At 48.5% G+C, this 20,480-nt stretch overlaps 3 protein-coding genes across 3 annotated transcripts; 1 reads left to right on the forward strand and 2 right to left on the reverse strand.

Moving 5' to 3' along the window:
• Positions 1–526: 526 nt before the first annotated feature.
• LOC123121663 (uncharacterized) lies at positions 527–6,256 on the forward strand. The gene is made up of 2 exons (XM_044541678.1): positions 527–679; positions 5,569–6,256. Exon 2 carries the CDS (start codon positions 5,577–5,579, stop codon positions 5,952–5,954), a length of 378 nt encoding a protein of 125 aa, XP_044397613.1. The 5' UTR covers positions 527–679; positions 5,569–5,576; the 3' UTR covers positions 5,955–6,256.
• Positions 6,257–6,676: 420 nt separating this feature from the next.
• On the reverse strand, positions 6,677–8,369 carry LOC123120591 (putative cyclin-dependent kinase F-2). Its single transcript, XM_044540596.1, has one exon. It carries the CDS (start codon positions 8,367–8,369, stop codon positions 6,792–6,794), a length of 1,578 nt encoding a protein of 525 aa, XP_044396531.1. The 3' UTR covers positions 6,677–6,791.
• LOC123121664 (AAA-ATPase At4g25835) lies at positions 8,341–10,137 on the reverse strand. The gene has a single exon (XM_044541679.1). The coding sequence runs from the start codon at positions 10,014–10,016 to the stop codon at positions 8,472–8,474; it is 1,545 nt and encodes a 514-aa protein (XP_044397614.1). The 5' UTR covers positions 10,017–10,137; the 3' UTR covers positions 8,341–8,471.
• Positions 10,138–20,480: the final 10,343 nt, after the last annotated feature.

Genomic DNA, 20,480 nt, shown 5'->3' on the forward strand with positions numbered 1-20,480 from the left:
TGTGATTTAAAAAGTGTTTATGTATTTTAAAAGAACATTGATACATTTTTAAAAATAAATATAGAATTTAAAAATGAGCTACTGTATGAGGGATGGTGTATGGACTAGGTGTGTAGGTCGTAGCTCGGGAAGGGTGGCCATCAAATCCAGGTTGATGAGATTAGTTTTAAAACTATTGATCATTCACTTGAAATGGCATGGTTCAATGGCCGGTGTGCATGCGGTGCTTGAGATCATCATCTTTGGGATTGATCAATTATGGACGTATTTCGAACACCGTAATCGTGGCCAGTGAAGGCGAAAAGGAGGATAAACGGCGACATAGATGATGCATTGTGTTGAAATAGACAATGTGGACCTGTGGAGATGTTTTTAGGCGTGCTTATTATGCTAGGAGTTTGTATTTTTTTTTTCATTACAACGCACGGACATGTTTGCATACAAAGCTGCCACCAGAGGGCCGGCGGTTGAAACGAACGAATGCAAAAACGTTCTGCACTGCGTCCTTGCTGGGCCGGCCCATCAAGATTGTCCAGAGAGCTCAACGGCCCAGCTCCCACGATCCGAGAGGAAAAAGGGTCGAGAGGAACGAAAAAAAAAGCACGAGACTCACGCAGCCTCCTCGACGCGCCGCCGCCGGGTCATCGACGCCGGCGTCCCTCCTCCGGCAAACTAGCCGGTAATTCCGAGTCTCCCCCTCCCCTCCCCTCCCCACCCCGTCCAGTAGGATAGCGTACGCACCGCCAGCGCTGAGCCCCGCCACGGCCGCGGTCGTCGCCTTCTTGATTTGTTTGCTTTGACGGCGAGCTGGTGGTGATGCGCGGCCGCTCTGCTTCTGCCGCCTCCGATAGCTTCTCCTCTTATGGCTTAGGTAGCTTCTTCTTTCTCACGGCAGCGGTAGCGTTCTTGGCATCTGCTGATCTGTTTGGTTCCACCATTGCCCCCCTCTTTCTTTCTTTCTTTCTTTCTTTCTTTCTTTCTTTCTTTCTTTGTGAAGGATCTGCTTATCTAGCGATTAAGTTTATTAGTAGTACTTGATGGAACCTAGTTCTTGGTTAAGCAGAGACGAGTGTGTATTTGGACAGTGTTAGCTCATACTACATGGCATCTTATCTTTATCAGTCAGAATTCCCCCAAACTTCTTCAGCTTTCTAGCCTAGTAGTTCTATTCTGTCAACTGATGATAGACTCCGTATTTGTACATTGCTTCGCACTGGTAATTTGTGAACTGAAAAGTGGACATGCAATCACATCAGCTTAGCTTCCCTTTGACTCTAGTTCTGCTAATTATTCAATTTGATTAGCTTAGCTTGAGGATTACATAACAAAACCATCTTCGTTGACCATGATTCATTCAGCATCTGAGATGGGTTTTCCGTGGTTATTGAGAGCTGCTTATTAGGAGATTCGATATAAATAAATAATAGCTTCTGCAAATACATGAGACAGAGTTACAATACCAACATACTGCTAACTGCTGCCCATTGTGTTTGTTTGCCTTGTATCTGAAGTAGTCCTGCGGTTGCCTTATTTAATATCTAGTCTTTCTAAAGCTCACACTAGAGCTATTTAAGTTGTAAAGATTGGATTTTTAACTCTAGTACTGCTATTTTGCACCATCTTATTTCAGAATAACAAATCCTGCCTACCAAACAAGTTCTTTTTGTAGAAAGGGGATTGAGGATGTGAGGGGTTTGGGGATGAGAGGGGAATTATGGGGATGGGGTGGAAGGGAGGAGATCACCAAATCCCCTAGGGGCTTGAAGACCCTTGCCAAATGAGACCTAAAGGTTGTAACTTGTAAGGGAACACGAGTAGCCTCCTTTAGGACCTTCGTTGGAGCAGCCACCCAGTCTCCATCTTTCCGTTGGAGGCGCTGCCCCTTTACCACCTTCTCCTCCGACAAGTACAACCCCACAAACCCACCTATGACTTTCTCCACGAGGTACATCGTCTGAGGCTAAGATGATAGATCCTACTGTTCGTTCCTGACTGTAAACATACTAGCAGGCAAAAGTGTGTTGTAATCTTGTTCAGAACTTCAGACCTGTACAGATGAGAATGGTGATTTATGTGTGGTGGTCGAGGGGATAGTTACTTAGATTCAAATTGATTACTAATTAGTATCATGGTCTCATCAGTTTCCATAGTTTTTAGAGTCTGCCACCAAATGACCATACCGTAGGCAAGTGGTTCCCGATCCTGTGCGGCCCATCGACGCCCTCAGATCTGGCTGCCACGCACCCTCCTCACCGCCCACAACACTCCAGCCGCTGTGACCTCCCCTCCTCGCTTACAGCACTCCTGCGGCCGTCCTCTCCTCGTCACCCCTCACCCCAGGTAGCTACTAGATTCCCGGAGTACCTTGGCACCGGTATGGGAATGAGGACCGAATAAGTGCAGCTTCTATACAGAATTAGCCATATCGAGTGCTTGATTTTTGTATGGTTAATTCCATGGGTTCTGTTATATTACGAATCAGTGCCATGTGTCCGTCATTCTCTGTTCTTAGTTTTCCAGTGGATATTTTTTTAGTTCCAATGGATCATCGTTATTTAGTCTCCATCTTTGTCCACTGTCGAAATTTTTGCACTGTGTGTAGTCTTCTATTTTAGTCTTCCCCCAATCCTTTTTTACTAAGAAGTCTAATTAAGTAAGGCGGCCAATTATTTCACATGGATACCCAGACATGATTCTATTTGTTTACCATTCTATATAGTTTCAGAACATCATAAGGAAAATAGATATGAAGAGTGAAGCAGTCTTTGAATGCTGTTTCTCGTCTCGGCTAACACGGACCACATTTTTTATCATTTGAAGTTTTGAACTAAGTAAAGTGCATGCCAATTTAGTTCACTGGTATGTATGGTCTTGCTCATTAACCCCAAAGTCTGAAACTTGAAAATATTGAACTCTGAATCTTGTTTAATCTCTTCGGTTGTACAGTACTGATGTTGGGCTCTACTTAACTCCCAGGTTGATTTTGTTGAACTATGAAGCTTGTTTTCCCTCTTCAGTTGTTACTTTCACAAATTTGTACTAGAGCTTTAGTCTATCTAGTATCTACTGCACAAACTTGTACTGGAGCTTATGTCAATTATTGCAGAAAATTTGTACAACAGCTGTAGCATATACATGCCAGGACACCGGAAGCACAAAGTCTGCATTTTCCTCCTATCTAGCCTTGACGCAAACAGGCTACAAGATTAAAACAATAGTTTGGAACACAAAACATTTAAGTGGCAGCAACTTTAGATACAACACTGACATACATACCACTGGGAAAGCTGTATCTAACACCTATTTTATGCTGTTGGATACAGCTTAAGATACGACGCACTGGAAGTGCCCTCAGTATAATAATCTGAGCATTCACTGGCATGCATTATTAAGATTGTCCTCATATTTCCATCATGGCCAATCTTTCCCGAAATATGTGTAGTATCATGCTGTGGTCCATTTTAGTAGCCATCAAGATTCAAGAACACTACAAGAAAACTAAATGGAGAATGGCTGAAGGATAAGCTTGCTAGAAAGTGATCCTTATAAAAGTAATTACCTACTAATTAGTGAACCTTGTGAGAATATGTGCTTCATAGTTTATTTTTGTTTAAACTTATTCAGAAATTTAATTTTGTAACACTATGTTTGGATAGCTTATAATGTTATTTGTATGTATGCTCACTTGTGCTTAGCCACACCTCCTCCTTCCAGATCTGATATCTCTGTTGAAATAGGGCTTGTCCAGTAGCTCGTCCTCTTCTAACCCAAGCCTCTGTGCCAGCAGCAGCAAGGAAGGTTAGAAGAGTTAGAGCAACTCCAACGGGCCGACCCAAACGGACGGCGCATTTGTCCGCTTTTTGTCCGTTTGGGTTGGCCGCCCGCCCGGTGTCCGCCCTGTTTTACATTTGGGTCGGCAGTGCGCCCAACGCGCCGACCCATTTCATGTCCGCACTCAATTTTTAAAAAAGGCCCGCGGCCATAGATCATGCCAGCGGCCATGTCTCATGCCGGCACCATGCCAGCGCCGGCATACAATGCCGGCTTCAAAAAATATCACCACACAGTTCATGTTGGCGCACTCGCCAGCGGCCGGCACACATGCCAGCACACAAAAAGGGGTGTGACTTGAGTTCGACCACGCCATCGCGGCCCATTGGTCATGCCAGCACACAAGCTGGCATACAAAAAAAGGAAGGCGCTCGCCGCCACGAGATCACTCGTCGGTGAACTTGAGCATGTAGGCCTGCACCTTCTCGAACCACGGCCTCTTCCTTGGCGTCACGGTGTTGAGATCCACCTTCGATGTCGCACTCGTCCTCTTCCTCTTGCCCGTAGTCGTCCGGAAACTCGTGGTCAAGTGGGAAGCCGTCTAGGTCCATGCCGACCTGATCACGCATGAAGGCCACCTGATCGGGATCGTAACCAGCGGCCGGCGTGAACGCCCCTCGACCGGCCTGGCTTTGTGTCTCGTCGGGATCGTAGCCAGCGGCCGTCACACCACCTTCGAAGATGAGGTTCTGCATGTAGTCCTCGTCGCCGGCGGCCGGCATTCCGTCGAACAGGTTGCGGGCGTCCGGCATCTGCCGCGCGCGTTTCCTCGCGCATCCAGATGACGAGCCACCGGCCACCGGTGTGGCGTTGAGGTCGATGGGCGCGGGCGCGGGCGTGGAAGGCGCCACCACGCTCACATCGGGCGAGCACTCCTCGGAGAGGCGGGAGGCCTGCGGGTACACGTGGAAGCCGGGCATCGGGGTGCAAGCCGACGCGCGGGGCGAGTCGGGCAGCACCATCCGAGGGAACGCGGATGAGCCGGTGCTGGCCGCGGCCACGACGGCATTGACGAGGCCGTGCTAGCTAGGGTTTACCCTAGCAATTAGAGCGCCTCCCTCGTTGCCGTGGCGACGCGGGCGTTGGTGACCTCCTGTTGCGCGGCGGCGGCGACGGTGGCAGCCGCGACGGCTTCATCCCTCGCGTCCGCGGCGTGCCTCCGACCCTTCCTCTTGGCCGACTCCCTTGCCTGCTGTTCGGGCGTCAGCGCCTTCTTTGGCTTGGGCGCGGCGGGGGTCTTGCGGGGGGCGCGAGGCTTGCCTTTGCCGGAGGGGGCGGTCGTCATGCCGGACGAGGCGAGGGAGGCGAGGCCGGCGGTGGCGTCGAGGTCGAGGTCGTCGTCCATGGCGGGGGTGGGGCGGGAGCGCGCGCGGGCGGGAGGGTTTTGGGGAAATGGAGGGAAATGGTGGAGGTTGCCACCGACCAGCGGGCCCGGGGGGAGGAGTAGGCGCGCGCGTCCGTCTCGTGTCCGCGCCGACGCAAATCCGGCTCAAAAATGGGCCGGGAATGGGTCCGCATGCGGACGCCAAGCGGACGCGCGTCCGTTTGGGTCGGCGCGTTGGGCCGACTTTTGTGTCCGCGCTGACCCAAACGGACGCCAGCGGACGAAATGGGTCGCCCCGTTGGAGTTGCTCTTATCATTCCTTCTGATCCATATTCCTTTCGTATTTCTGTTTTTTCTTGTGGTTCTAGGAATGCGGCTATGTCTCACATGTAAATCCATTTCTTGGTTGGCAGTTAGAAGCATGGAGCCCGAAGAGAAGCCCAACCGGCCGCCATCACGGCTGGACTGCATAAAGTACTTCAATGCACTATGGTCCTGCTACTCGCCATTCCACCAGATGCAGAACTATTACCGCTACGGGGTTTTTGACAACTGCTCCAGCAAGTGGCGCGATCTTGTCGACTGTCTCATGCTCAGGACGAAGTCGAGGGCGGAGGTAGAGGAGATGCTCATGGCGCGGGAGAAGGCCAGGCCGCACTTCTGGACCTACCGGACTGTCGAGGAGGCGTCAGCGAACTGGTGGAAGATGTACAAGCACAGGGTGATGATGTCGTCACCGCCAAAGACTGCAGGTTCTGCTGCGCCTCCTCCCAAACCTGCTGCACCGAAGAAGCGTTGATTGTGCTTTTGGTGCGCTGTGCTTATAACCACCGGTCTTTGTTCAATCTTGAGTTACCCTGACAGGGTAAATAATTGGAACCCTGTATGGAAGGATACCCTAATCATGTTCTGTAAAGCATGGCAGGCAACTGAACGGTGGTTCTTATGCTATTTTTTGCACCAGCTATGTTAGCTTTCTGCCTAATTATCAGGCATAAATGTTTTGGTTTGTGCTGTGGTGTGTTCTCATTACTTTTTAAATGCAGACTAGTCAATTTCAGTTCAAATGTGGTTAAGAATGGGTATAAGATCGGATTGCCAGATTTGGTTTGCTTCTGTTTCTTGATATTTTTTTTTAGATTTATTTCTCAGTGATTTCAGGCTGCAGACACCTGGATTAGAACTGATGGAGGCAACAGACCATGCTGCCACCACTGCCCTCGATGGTAAGCAAATCCATATGTGACAGTGTTGCTTTTGTTATCTTATGAAATACCGCACCTGGTTCTGCAAGCAATTGTTCTGTGTACTGTCAAGGAAAAATTTACTCTGTCTGCAGTATACCGACTCATTCGAAGTTAGAAGACTTAGATTATCTCTTTGAACATAGTTTTTCATATGTAAGTGACTATGTTATCTACTTTTGCGTTTTTCACATGCAAGTGATTCGTTTTGATGACACTTTAATTGAAGTGATCGCCTAGATTGTGCAATCCACTCCAGTAGAGTTATCATATTTTTACATTTCCGATCGTAATAAACAAGCTATACATTTTTATTCATTCCCTCGCTGGTTTTTCGTCAGTTTAGTTGTTTTTCCTGTGTGGCGAATTCATCTAACTATTGCTGCTCCTCTCTATGCAGTGTGCCTGGCTAATGCCGTACCGCCGATCCCGTGACCGGAAGCATCATCAGTTCCAGGGCCGTCGACCTTGAACCAGGGACACCGGAGGGCTCCGGCTGCTGTCAGCCTCTTGCTGGGGTTGCAGGTAAGGAGGCCCTTCAAGACATGGAACCCGTGCCACGACAGCAGCTCCTCCGGGAACAGCTCCCGCAGCCGGTCGTGGCGCCGCACTTCTCGCTGCCGTGCCCGCCATTGCCGCACCTCATCAGCTCGGAGCGCGGACTCGAAGTGCTGCCACGTTTTCTTGCCCGGCGCGCCGAGTACATCGAATATCTTGCCGATCTGGCCCATCGTCTTTTCCCCGCTGAACAACTCCTCGCCGGAGAGCATCTCTGCCATGACGCACCCGAGCGACCACATGTCGACGCCCTCGTCGTACTCCGGCTTCTCCAGCAGCATCTCTGGCGCCATGTAGGGGACCGTCCCGGCCAGCCCGTACGGCGGCTCTGCCTTGGCCGTGGGCATCGCCAGCCCGTAGTCGCAGAATTTCACGACGCCGCCGGCTTCTTCTCCGATGAGGATGTTTGCAGTCTTCATGTCCCTGTGAATGATGCCGCGCTCGTGCATCGCCGCGGCGCCCGTGAGCAGCTGCCGCATGACCCGGCGCACGTCGGCCTCCGGGAACGCGCGGCCGTGCTCTTCCACGTGCCTGTCCAGAGCATGGAACAGGCTGGGCCCGACGTAGTCCATGACGAGGCAGTACTGCTTGGTGCCTGGGTCGCGCACGACGGCGTGGAGGCCGACGAGGTTGGGGTGCCCGCGGCACGCGGCCAGGATGCAGGCCTCCTTGAGCAGCTCGCCGACGTTGGGGCGCCTCGCGCCGCCGCGCGCGTGGATGGTCTTGAGGGCGACCGTCTGGCCGGTGTCGCGGTGCTGCGCCATGACGACGCGGCCGCTGGAGCCCTTGCCGAGCCTGCGCATCTGCTTGTAGCAGCGGGTGCTGCCGATGCCGGCGTCGCGCTCGCGCCGCCTTCTCCCTTTCTGGCTATGCAAGTCCTTTGCGTCGTCGTCGTGGCAGGCATCGTTGATCATGGCGCATATTGCCTCGACCAGATTGCCGCTCATTGTCCCCGCGGCGGCGTGGACGTCGATCATGGCGAATATGTCGGCTACTCGCGCGGCCGTCATGATCGTCGTGCCGGCGGTGCCGGCGGAGGGAGGCGTCAGCGTGGGCTGTGCTTCTGCCAGCCGTAACCGAACCCACAGGTTCTTGAAGATTACCAGTATTCCCAGTGATATTTCGACGAAGATCCATAGAATTCTGCAGGTTCGAAAGGAACGAATCCCACGGGCTGGACACGCCTTGCCGGCGTGCTCGTCGCCGGTCATGGTGCAATCGGCGCCAGCTCCCGTAAGCGAGGCTACGTGAGAAGGAAGGTACGGGCGAGGTTCAAGTATACGTGGGATGGGAGGGGAGGCTCGTGCCGGGCAAGTATAACTGTATAAGCCGTCCTGTCCGGTGCCGTACGTCGGTACGTGCGCGCGCAGGGCGAGGTTCGAATATTGCTCGGCCATGAAGCCGTCGATCATGGCTACTATAGCTTACAAGAAACCATCAAACCAATACATTAAACTTGTGAAGATGCGCTCCATTGTTGCCTAACCTAAAACGCACGCCAGACGTAATCGGAGCTACACGCCTCTCCGGCCGGAGTCCGACTTGGTGAGGCTCCGAAGCCTCCCCAAGATCCTGACCTTGCCCTCCCACCCGCCGAACCCCTTCCTGCCTTTCTTCGTCGGCGACTCGTCGGAGAGCTCCGCCGCCGAGTCCTCCCACTGGAGATCGTCGGCCGCGTTCACCCTGGCCTTCAGCTCGGCCGCCAGCTCCGTCACCGCCGTCTCCGGCTCGTCTCTGTTCCTCAGCAGCACCTCGCCCACCTCGGCCGGCGTCATCTCCGCGCCGTCCCGTATGCAGCCCTCCGCCGCGTCGAGCATGTCCTGGTCGCCGACGCCGGCGCCCACGTACCGCTCCACCAGCTCGCGCATGGCGTGCGCGCCGCACGGGCCCAGGCGCACGTGCACGTCCATCCTCCCCGGCCGCAGCAGCGCCGGGTCGATGCCGTCCACGTGGTTCGTCGTGAACACGATGATGCGCTCCTCGCCGCAGCACGACCACAGGCCGTCGGTGAAGTTGAGCAGCCCCGAGAGGGTCACCTTCCCGCGGTGGTTGTCGGCGCCCATGACGTCGTCGTCCGAGTCGGACGAGTCATCGGAGGCGGCCGCGCGGCGTCTCTTGTGCCGCCTCGTGGAGGCCAGGCCGCGGTCGCCGGTGAGGTGGAGGGAGCAGTCGATGTCCTCGATGACAATGAGCGAGCGATTGGTCGTCTGGATGAGGAGCGCGCGGAGGTCGGCGTTGGTGGTGACGCGGGTGAGCTCGAGGTCGAACACGTCGTACCGGAGGTGGTTCGCCATGGCGGCGATCAGCGAAGACTTGCCCGAGCCAGGCGGGCCGTGGAGGAGGTACCCGCGCTTCCACGGCCTCCCAGTCCGGCGGTAGAACTCCCTCCCGTCGGCGAACGCCGTGAGGTCGGCCAGGAGGCGCGCCTTGAGGTCCGGGTCCAGCGCGAGCGTCTCGAACGTGGACGGGTGGCAGAACGGCACCGACGACCACGACGCCGAGCCGCGCGGAGACGCAGCGTTGGTGTGCAGCCTCCTCGCCCGCGACGAGCGCTCCAGGCTGTCCGCCGCGGCCGCGAGGTGCGCCAGGTACGCCGGGAGCACCGCCGCGGCGTGCCTCTTGGGGAGGCGCAGCGAGAAGGACCGGCGCTCCTCGAGCGAGTCCTGGAGCGTGTCGGCGTGGTGCGTCCACACGGCGCGGTGGCCGTTGAAGGCGTCGGGCACCGAGTGGTTCGGGGACAGCGACACGGACGGCGGCGCTGCGGCCGCGCAGGCATTGCCGTAGACGGAGCGCGGCAGCGAGAGCGTGAGGCGGGGAGGCGAAGGGGAGGAGAGGAGCAGGGAGCGGTGAAGGTAGAGCTGGACGTGGCGGTAGAGCGCATTGGGCTCGACGGCGGCGGAGCCGAGGAACTCCGGCACGTCGAAGTAGGAGTAGGGCGTGAGCGAGTCCTGGAGCGACTGCCAGAGCGAGTGGAGGAGGGAGAGGAGCTGCGTGGGGAGGACGTTCTGCAGGATGGTGAGGAGGCCCAGGAGCGACCACATCTGCGACAAGAACTCCATTACTGTGGGAATGGAGCTTTCAAGCTCAGCTTTGCTGCTGCTGCTCTGCTCACTTGCTTGATGCTGCCACCTTGGGCTTTGGGATAACAGCGTAGTGTCACTGGGGTTTTGGATTATCTTGCAGTTGTATGAAGCCAGGTGAAGGAGCGTCAGTTATAAAGAGAGGGGGGAGGGTCAGAGGAGGAGGATGGAAAGGATCAAAAGGTGTGCACTGTTACAAAAACTTTTTTTTAGCCCTGAATGACAGCATGTATGCATGCACCAAAAGGTAGATAGGATGGGGTAAGAAAACTATTTGAATCATAACACTTGTCACTAAAATTGTGTTGAAATGTGCTTTATAAAGGTCTTTTTAAGGCAGTCTAATTAAACTTTAGCTATATGTAGGTCACCTGATTATTAAATATGGATAAGTCAATTTTCAGATCGTCGAGTTTTTTTTTCCAAGATTTGTGCTACTTTTTTTTTCTTTTGTTGTTTCATGGCTTCTTAGGCTAATTTTGATTTGCTCCTGTTTGGAGTAAGTCAATTATTTCGTAGGTTGGATTTTGACTTCCCACTGTTTGGGGTAAATTGACTTTTTCTTAGGCTAAATTTTTGACTTGCCCTTGTTTGTGGTAAGTCGATTTTTCTATTGGGCTTGAAGCCCGTTACACATTGCATGTTTTTTTGTTTGTATGTGTTTTTGTCTATGCTTTTCTTTATATATTTTACATTTTTTATTACTTGGGTATTTCTTGCATCACTTTAGCTATATGTAAATCACCTAAAATTGTTTTTCGCCCAATTGCTTTTTTGGCCGTCGACTTTTGCTTTAAGATTCGTGCTCCTTTTTCTGCTCTCTCTCTCTGAGTTATTTTAGGCTGTTTTTTTTCGATTGGCCATATATTTGGGTCGGTCAGTTCCTTAACAGGTTGATGCCATTCCCTGTGCGACCAAGCCTTCCCCTCCATCCCTTTTGTTCTTTTCTGTTTCTTTGTTTTCATTTGTTTTTTGCTTTTTTCTTCTTTATTAGACAATTTTTTTTCTTTTCTTTTGTGGTAGTTTTGGTTGTTGGTCGTGGCTCCTGCATGCATGGATAGTAGTAGCTCATTTGAGCGCTCGATCATAGGATGGGATAGTGCACATATTCCACATTTTTCATGCCATAGCTACCAGTTTTCTAAAACCTGCCATGCAACTATCACAAAAAATTCAAAAATTTGCCATGATTCACTTAACTACCTTTTCAATAATTTGCTATCAACTAGAAAAAAATCCAAAGCATTTCCTTCACTGCCATGTCACTTTTTTTAACCTTTTTCTCCTAATTTTTTGCCATCATCCCTAGAACAATTTTTCCTTTTAGCATGACAACATACATCATTTTAATTTTTAAATTGTCATGTCCCTTTGTACTTTGTTTTCCTAATTTACCATGAACCAGAGAACACTTTTTTCCAAAGCAAGTTATGCATTTGCCTTGACCCATAGATCAAATTTCTATAAAAATTGCCATACCACTTGTACCTTCGTTCTCCTAAGTTTCCCCTGCTTGGCAAATCTAGGTTCACAAGCCTGGAAAACTGTACGGTAAGCAGGGTCACAAACAATGCATTTTGTGCCAAAGGAATACACCAGTTTTTCCATTTCTTTGTTCTATAATTTTGAATGCCTCATTTTTGCCATGTGAAATCTTTTACAGGGCAAATCTCCCCCTTATCTAAATGGCAATCATTTTTTTTGGTATATAGCAAATTGCATGTTTTTGCCATGGAAAAATAATTTCACACACCACGGCAAATTAACTTTCTTATCTCCTAACAAATAGTTCACACACACCATGGCAAAATCAATTTTCTGTTTAAGGCACTTTTATGTAGTTTGGGGTCATGTCAAATTAGTTGTACACATGTTGGCAATTATTTTATACATACCATAAGGGAAAATCCCACTTTTTTGTACACCCCCTGACAAATTAAACTTATTCGCCATGTCAATTACTTCATTACATGGTAAATTCTTGTTTTTAATTCTTTTTAGGTACCTTTTCTTCTATAGTTAATTTTTATCCACAGCAAAAAAATTGTATACAAGCTGGTAAGCATTTTGTACATACATACATACCCCTCGCAAATTACTTTTGCATGTAATATTGCATATTGTTTTTGCCATGGCAATTAATTGCACATACCGTAGAAAATTAATTCTATATACCATGGAAAAAAAATTCTTACAAACCATGCCAAATCCATTTCATATGGAAAATTTAGGATATTTTTATTCCATCATACTTGAAAATTTTGTTTCAAAATCTTTATTGGTCTTTTTTTAGGGGTCAGTAGTGCCATTTTTCAGCATGTTTCTAATTTTAAGAACTCACTAGTTTTAGGCATGTCAATTTTCTTATCTAGATCATGGTAATTTTATTTTCAACGTAATGACAAATTTATTAATTTTTGTGCACTTTTCATTTATTAAGTTCCAGGTCCTGTCACACATTAACACTTTGTATAATGTTCTTTGGCACCTTCTTGTTTATAGAGCATGACAATTATATTTTTAGAAGCATGGAAATTTTTATATCTAGATCATCGTAATTTGTTTTTATTAATTTTATTATTTCGATCATGGCTATTTTCTATGTGTATTTTTTATGAGAAAGAAAATATAGAATGTCAATTTTATTATAAATCATGCAAATTTTATTATGTAGATCATGGTAGCTTAATTTTAAACGGCATGACAAATTCATTATTTTGATCATGGTAATTTTTTGCGTCTAACTTTATGTTATGAAAGAAATATACATCATAGCCATTTTTAAGAGCATGCAAATTTTATGTTTAAAGGCATGGAAACTTTTGTTTTCATACTATCATGGCAATTAAAAAAAAGATAATTATGGTGGCACCATTAACACTATTCCCTCTGTTCCATAATTTGAACTAAAACCACGACAATAATTGTGGGAAGAGGGAATATATATTTTGTTCACCAGATAAAACAAATTATTATAACATGGCGAATTAGTTATTTGTAGATCTATGGTCCAAATTTGGAAAATCCATTGTACTTAATCAATTCTCAGTCTACTAAGGCGTAGACTCTTTTGATAAACTTTATGGTGGTTCATTTACTTTGACACATCTTGTTAATTCAGGCCTGTGGCAACAATTCCTTGTCCTGTGATCTCTTAACAAATAACAGAGTGATACGAACTGCGGGAAAATCAGAGCCGTACCGTACCAAGAGTCACCAGACTAGCCAGCCAAGAATTCCACAGCCCAAACTCCAAAACGGTAGCTCGAAGGCTCGATTCGCATAATGTACACGCGACGATCTTCTCTGGTTAAACAAGAATGGAAGAATATTTCGGCCGTGGGTCGCCTGCAGGGTGGAAGGAGAGAAAGGAGCATGCAAAAGAGCTTTAGAAAGCGTCGGGAAGAGGCCGGGGTAAGGTGCAGCTCCTCTTTCCCACACGTTCTTTTGCTCCTTTGTCATCTTTAGGGAGAAGGGTGGTGGCGGGCGTCTCGGGAACCGGGATGGACGGCGTGGTGGCGCTGCCGGCCGGCCCAGCCAGCCAGCTAGCCGTGCTGCTCAGAAAAAGGTGGGGCGCACGGTGGTCGTCCCCGGCCGGCCGGGACGAGATCTCCTACCGCATAGAACGTTCTCTTCCACCGCTGACACCGCACCATTCCCTGTTCCCGGCCAGCGACCCAGCGCCACTGGTAGATAGTCTGGTACTGGCTACCCTGGTGTCTAGCTGAACAGGACGACTGGATGAGGTTATATTATCGTTACTATAAAGTTAAGTCATTTATTTTGGAATGGAGGGAGTAATACTAAGTGCACGCATGATTTGTACGTACGAAATTTAAGTGCACTAAGCGAGGCACTGGATGCAGTGTGCATGTATACCATGCATGGCACCATGTCCACAGCCCACAGAACTGTGGAGATAATCACTAGCTGCAATGCACTTTGTACGTGTGGATGTCACATGGGAATCAACCTCACACGAAGCGTCCGTCCGTTTCGAAAAAACGACGATCTCACACGGAGGGGGCATCATTGGATTCTCCCGTCGGGACGAAAGACAAAAGGCCAGGTTTGTTATTAGGCGCTCATCATCGTATTCCCTCCCTCTCTTTAGCCAAAGCAGCCACGGCAGATTAGTTTAGGCTTGCCAAAGCCTGGGGATTAAAGGCCCTAACTGTCTTTTGCAGCTGATTTTGCAGCTGAGCTGAGGTGAGCTGACGGAGGGGGTGCTCGGACGGAGGCGGACGCCTTTTGTGTGTCGGGGGAGGGAGGGAATATATGCCAAAATGAAAACCCATCATTGCGGGGCGGGCCTTTCCCGCGCATGCGAGTGCGTGCGGCCTGCCTTTTTCTCTCTTTCGCAACATGGGCCGAAATTCGCAGGAGCTTGCTTGACATGCCATGTCGATGGAAAATGAGCTTTAGCGATGTTATCTCCACGCTGAAAAAAAAAGTTACGTTATATCTCATGATCATCTGTCTACATTATCTTATTTTCAAGTCACTGTGTTTTTTTTTTGAGTTTTTTGGTTGAGATGCATTACAATAATCTGTTGCTGATTGTTTCTGAGATAGCTAACCGCTCGTTCCAAGCGTTTATTTAGTTGAAGCCACTATGTTTCAGACATGATTTTTTGGCGACAGATTTCTGACAAGATTTACATGACTTCATCCTATGAGCCAATGATTGGTGAATCGATGATCTTACCATCAGAAGATGTTTTTGCGCGTGCGTCTAAACACTACCCCCTACTCTAGTTTTCTTTTTTGTGTTTTGCTTTTCATCCTGTTTTTCCTTAGTTAACCGGGCAACTCTCTTCTTGTATGAAATGACAGAGTTCCTGCCCTTGGCTCGGCAAGTTCCTCAAAAAAAGGGGGAATACTTCAAAACCACCAAAACAAACGTTAGGACAGCACGGATTTAGCACATCTAGGTTCGGGGCTCACGAAGGATAATAACCATTGTTATTCCGCAAAAAGAAAATGACCATAATTTTGTGTGCTCTACTGCTCGTGTGTTGATCTCAAGGCAGATTACTATAAAAAGATTTACAATTAGCCAATAGTTGAAGCTGTGACTTCCCATCTAGGCCTTGTTTGATTACACCCCCTCCCAAGTGGATTAAAGAGGACTGGAGGGGATTTTGGCTTGCAGAGGATTTAATCCCCCTCAATCCCTGCCAATTCCCATCAATTACCTGTCAACCGAACATGCCCCTAATGTTCTTGGAACTACTAGGTTTGTGTTGCTCTCATTGGTCCAATTGATCTCAATTAATTCCTCGTCATCTTAGGCATGGCCCTTCGACTTCTTATGTAGTTGGTCGGCGATATATCAGGCACATATTCCTCTTGGAGACAACGTCGTTAGGCTTAGGGATAAATTTCCCTAGTTTGGGGGATTTCTCACTACTTGTGAGTATTTTCCATATTTTCTCAGATTCCTGTTCAAATACAGCTAGCTGCTCTGAGTATTTAGAAGGCGCATATTGTGTAAGGATATGTCCATCTAGCATCTATACAGTAATTTTACACTACTCGCCGTCCCAATTTTTTTAAAAATGTGGTTATAAAGGTATACTATCAAGTTACTCCAGTGTGGTAAAATGTACACTACCACGCACTCATGTTTCAGATCAACCGTGTCTGTTTTGTTTAGAAGTGATAGGGCTCTAGTCGTGTAGCTAGAATACAAGCCGTAGGGCACCTTTGTTTTTGTCTAACAACTTTTGTGCCATCTTTGTTTGAGGAAACACATGGTACTTTACTTGAAAGGAATTTTCCTGCGTGCATTCGGTTCGGCATCTACGTCTGGTATTCTCTACGTACACACATATGGCCGAGGATCAGATTTCGAGTCCCCCAAAAACCTTGCTTTTCTGAGCGTGCAGACTTTCTTCTTTACTTGGGGACCCTTTTGAATTGCCTCTTTTGTGCAAACTTTTCCTTTCCTTTATTTGAAGCGAATTATGGCGACTTTAGCCGAATATGATTTCTCATGACGAGTTGATAGTTCACTCTCTCTTTTTTTCACCAGAATATGTTTAATTCGTGAGACATGTGGTAAGCATTGCAAACAATTTGAAAATTAGAATATGTTTAATTCATCTGTATAAAGATGCCAAAGCTGCGTGTATGCAACAAATAGCAGAGCCAGTAACCGCCTACTCCGTACTATTCTCGCTCTCTTAAGGCTGAATCAGCAAAGGCTTTCACTCCGCAAAAAAAGGGCTTTCACGAAAAAAAAATCATGTCCCCAATCCTATCGGTTAGAGGCAGGGCGCCCTATATCCCGCTTATAGCGAGATGTAGGGCAGCCGCGCCTAAAGGGAGCGTTGTCATGGGCCGGCCTTTGCCTTTGAAAAATAATATTAATCAAGCATTTGAAAAATATATAATGTGTATAGAAAAATGTTTACAAAAATAAAAAATGTGTATTAATTTTTTATTATGTATTTCATAAAAGGGCCATTTGCATTTCTGTTCCTAACTCGAACCACCTAATCAGATATACCCCTAATTTGAAAGCCTGCTAAAAAATGCCCTTCCGCCGTCATGTGCCCTTATAGAAATGCCCCTCCGAGCCGTTTCCGTCCAGTCAAGGCTGTTTGACCGCTAACGTGCCGTTTCTTTGACATTTTTGCCCCTCCTTCCTTTCATATAAAAAAAATCCTCCCTCTCTCATTACCTCTCACTCTCACTCTGCCTGACATGTGGGCCACAGGACCCACTGTCAGGGGTCAACGCCGGTCCTTGCGTGCCCGTGCGTGAGAGGCTGAGCTCGCCGTAGGGGGCGGATGGCCGCGGGAGGAGAGCGCGACGCACGCTGTGTAGCCGCGTGAGGCACGGCAGGCATGCTGTTCGCGGGAAGAGGCCGCACGGCCGAGCTAGCCGAGGTCGGTCATGGCGGTCTGCTTCGGGCAGTGCGCTCCGGGCACGGAATCGAGTGCGGGAAGATTGAAGTAGGGGCGTAAGCTTTCCACGATGACGACACGGTGGTCGGGTAGGTCAAGGGTGGATCGGGGCAGCCGAATTTAGGAGGGGAAGAGCGACGGCCGTGGCGGATCTCGAGGTCCCGTGCGTCGTGTATAGGTGGCCCCAAGCCCGATTGAACGTGCAGGCCGGAGGAGAGGCGCAAGACGGAGCTCATAGACATGCTCGTACCTCTCTATCTGGCCTCCGGCCACGGTGGCTAGCAACGACGTCCTTGGCAGAAGCTCTGGACGCTCTCAGGCGTACTCCGAGCACTCGTTACAGGGGACGAGGAGGCTTGGGGAGTGGGCTGAATGGAGTTGCAGATCACGTAGACCACTAAACGCTCGTTGGAGTGGCACGGGAGCATCGGCTCCGACGATAGCTACGGGCGGCAGAGTTGTGTCGGAACCGTCCCCGTCCATGGCGCCGCCATACGCCGCCGTCCGCCTTGACCTCCACCCCCTGCCCCGCCAGACCACCTAGAGCCTGCCCTGTGGCCCTCACATGCAGGCGCGCCCGGCCCTCGCCGGCGACGGCCACCGGAGCCGCCAAGCCTCGCCATGACTAGGCAAGGGCCGGTGTTGACCCTGGCAGTGGGTCCCATGGCCCACATGTCAAAGAGAGAGAGGGGGGCTGTGAGGGAGAAAGTTTTTCTATTTTTATTATGTCGGCTGGGTCCACTTGTAAGTGGTAGAGAGGGGTGAGTGAGAGAAAGAGTTTTCCATTTATTATTTAGAGGAGTTGGTCCTACCTGTAAGTGACACATGGAGTCAGGGGCAAATTGTCCAGCAAACATTCAGATAGCGGTCAAACCCCTTTGACCGGACAGAAACGGCACGGAAGGGCATTTCTATATATGCACCTAACGGCAGATGGGCAAATTTGAGCACACTTCAAAATTAACGGCAAATGTGAGTAGTGGGTTCGAGTTAGGGACACAGATGTAAAAGACCCTTCATAAAATGTCAATCTAAAGCATTTGGAAAATGTTAATCAAGTATTTGAAAAATGTAAATCAAGCATTTGAAAATGGTTAGATGTGTATAAAAGATGTTTCTCATGAATTCTAAACAATGTATACAAGAAAATACAATGTGCATTTAAAAATGTTAATCAAGCATGTGAAAATGTTAATCAAGAATTTGAAAAATGGTAATCAAGCATTTGAAAATGTTTCTCTTGTATACGAATAATGGTGTAATCAGACCGAGACACAGTTCAGTGACTCCGAGATTGCTAGGGTTTCACAGAGAAATGAACTCGGTCACACCGATTTGTATGTTTCGGTCAGACCGAAAAATACATGTGCAATGGCCTGGGCCAAATCAGTGAGACCGAATTTTCCAAATCGGTCGGTCCAAGATGAGTTCGGCGGAAAACCTAACCCTAAGTTTTTGGATCAAAACTAATCTAGAGGATGTTCTGGTTGGATAGAAGAATCTCAATCGTGGCAAGAATCATGGCATTGTCCTTAGTGCAAGAATCGGAGTTAAAGATTGCACAAGGGGTCGAGTTCATACCCTAACTTGGCGGTGAACTCGCTACGGCGACAACGGCGGCGAAGATTCCCGTTGATGGCGGCGGAGACCAGCGGCAGGAGGTCGCTGGCGATGAGAGGACAATCCGGAGACCATGAGTCGGCAGAGCTGGACAGGCGCGGGCAAAGTGTTTGGAGAAATTTCCAAATTTTGGCCCGTGGGTATATATATCCAGAACCTGTCGGTGTGACCGAGTGGAACAACTCGGTGGCACTAAGATGCATAATCGCAAGCGGTTGCTGCAACTCAGTGTGACCGAAAAGTTCAAGTCAGTTGCACTGATGCCTGCTTGAACTACGTCGGTATTTCCCCAAAGAGGAAGGGATGATGCAACACAACGACGGTAGGTATTTCCCTCAGTGATGAGACCAAGGTTATCGAACCCGTAGGAGAACCAAGCAACACAACGTAAACAACCCCTGCACACAAATAACAAGTACTCGCAACCCGACGTGTTAAAGGGGCTGTCAATCCCTTTTGGGTAACGATGCCTCAAGTTGGCGAGAAGACGCGATAAAGTTGTGATAGATAGGATAAATAGGTCGCAAAATAAATAAAGTGCAGCAAGGTATTTTTGTATTTTTGGTTTAATAGATCTAAAAATAAAAGCAAATAAAAATAGATCGCAAAGGCAAATATGATGAGAAGAGACCCGGGGGCCATAGGTTTCACTAGTGGCTTCTCTCGAGAAAAATAGCAAACGGTGGGAAAACAATTACTGTTGGGCAATTGATAGAACTTCAAATAATCATGACGATATTCAGGCAATGATCATTATATAGGCATCACGTTCAAGATTAGTAGACTGACTCCTGCCTGCATCTACTACTATTACTCCACACATCAACCGCTATCCAGCATGCATCTAGTGTATTAAGTTCATGGAAAAATGGAGTAATGCAATAAGAATGATGACATGATGTAGACAAGATCTATTTATATAGAAATAGACCCCATCCTGTTATCCTTAATAGCAACGATACATACGTGTTGTTTCCCCTTCTGTCACTGGGATCAAGCACCGTAAGATCGAGCCCATCACAAAGCACCTCTTCCCATTGCAAGATAAATAGATCAAGTTGGCCAAACAAAACCCAAATATCGGAGAAGAAATACTAGACTATAATCAATCATGCATATAAGAGATCAAAGAAGACTCGAATAACTTTCATGGATAAAAACATGGATCTGATCATAAACTCAAAATTCATCGGATCCCAACAAACACACCGCAAAAAGACTTACATCATATGGATCTCCAAGAGACCATTGTATTGATAATCAAGAGAGAGAGAGAGAGAGGAGGCCATCTAGCTACTAACTACGGACCCATAGGTCTACAAAGAACTACTCACGCATCATCGGAGATGCACCAATGGACATGATGAACCCCTCAGAGATGGTGTCTAGATTGGATCTGGTGGTTCTGGAACTTGCGGCGGCTGGAATTGATTTTCGTCGACTCCCCTAGGGTTTCTAGAATATTGGGGTATTTATAGAGCAAAGAGGCGGTGCGGGAGGCCACCGAGGTGGGCACAACCCACCGGGGCGTGCCTAGGCCCCTAGGCGCGCCCTGGTGGGTTGTGCTCTCCTCGAAGCACCCCTCAGGTACTTTCTTGGCCCACTGGATGTCTTCTAGTCGAAAACAAAATCCACAAAAAGTTTCACTTCGTTTGGCCTCCGTTTGGTATTGATTTCCTGCGATGTAAAAAACATGCAGAAAACAGCAACTGGCACTGGGCACTATGTCAATAGGTTAGTACCAAAAAATGATATAAAATGACTATAAAATGATTGTAAGACATCCAAGAATGATAATATAACAGCATGGAACAGTCAAAAATTATAGATACGTAGGAGACGTATCAGCATCCCCAAGCTTAATTCATGCTCGTCATCGAGTAGGTAAATAATAAAAACAGAATTTTTG

The sequence above is a fragment of the Triticum aestivum genome, chromosome 5D, assembly GCF_018294505.1.
Source record: "Triticum aestivum cultivar Chinese Spring chromosome 5D, IWGSC CS RefSeq v2.1, whole genome shotgun sequence".
NCBI lineage: Eukaryota > Viridiplantae > Streptophyta > Magnoliopsida > Poales > Poaceae > Triticum > Triticum aestivum.

Bases quoted from the DNA above. Each gene is read 5' to 3' on its own strand.
- LOC123121663 (XM_044541678.1), top strand. From the start codon at position 5,577: ATGGAGCCCGAAGAGAAGCCCAACCGGCCGCCATCACGGCTGGACTGC.
- LOC123120591 (XM_044540596.1), bottom strand. From the start codon at position 8,369: ATGATCGACGGCTTCATGGCCGAGCAATATTCGAACCTCGCCCTGCGC.
- LOC123121664 (XM_044541679.1), bottom strand. From the start codon at position 10,016: ATGGAGTTCTTGTCGCAGATGTGGTCGCTCCTGGGCCTCCTCACCATC.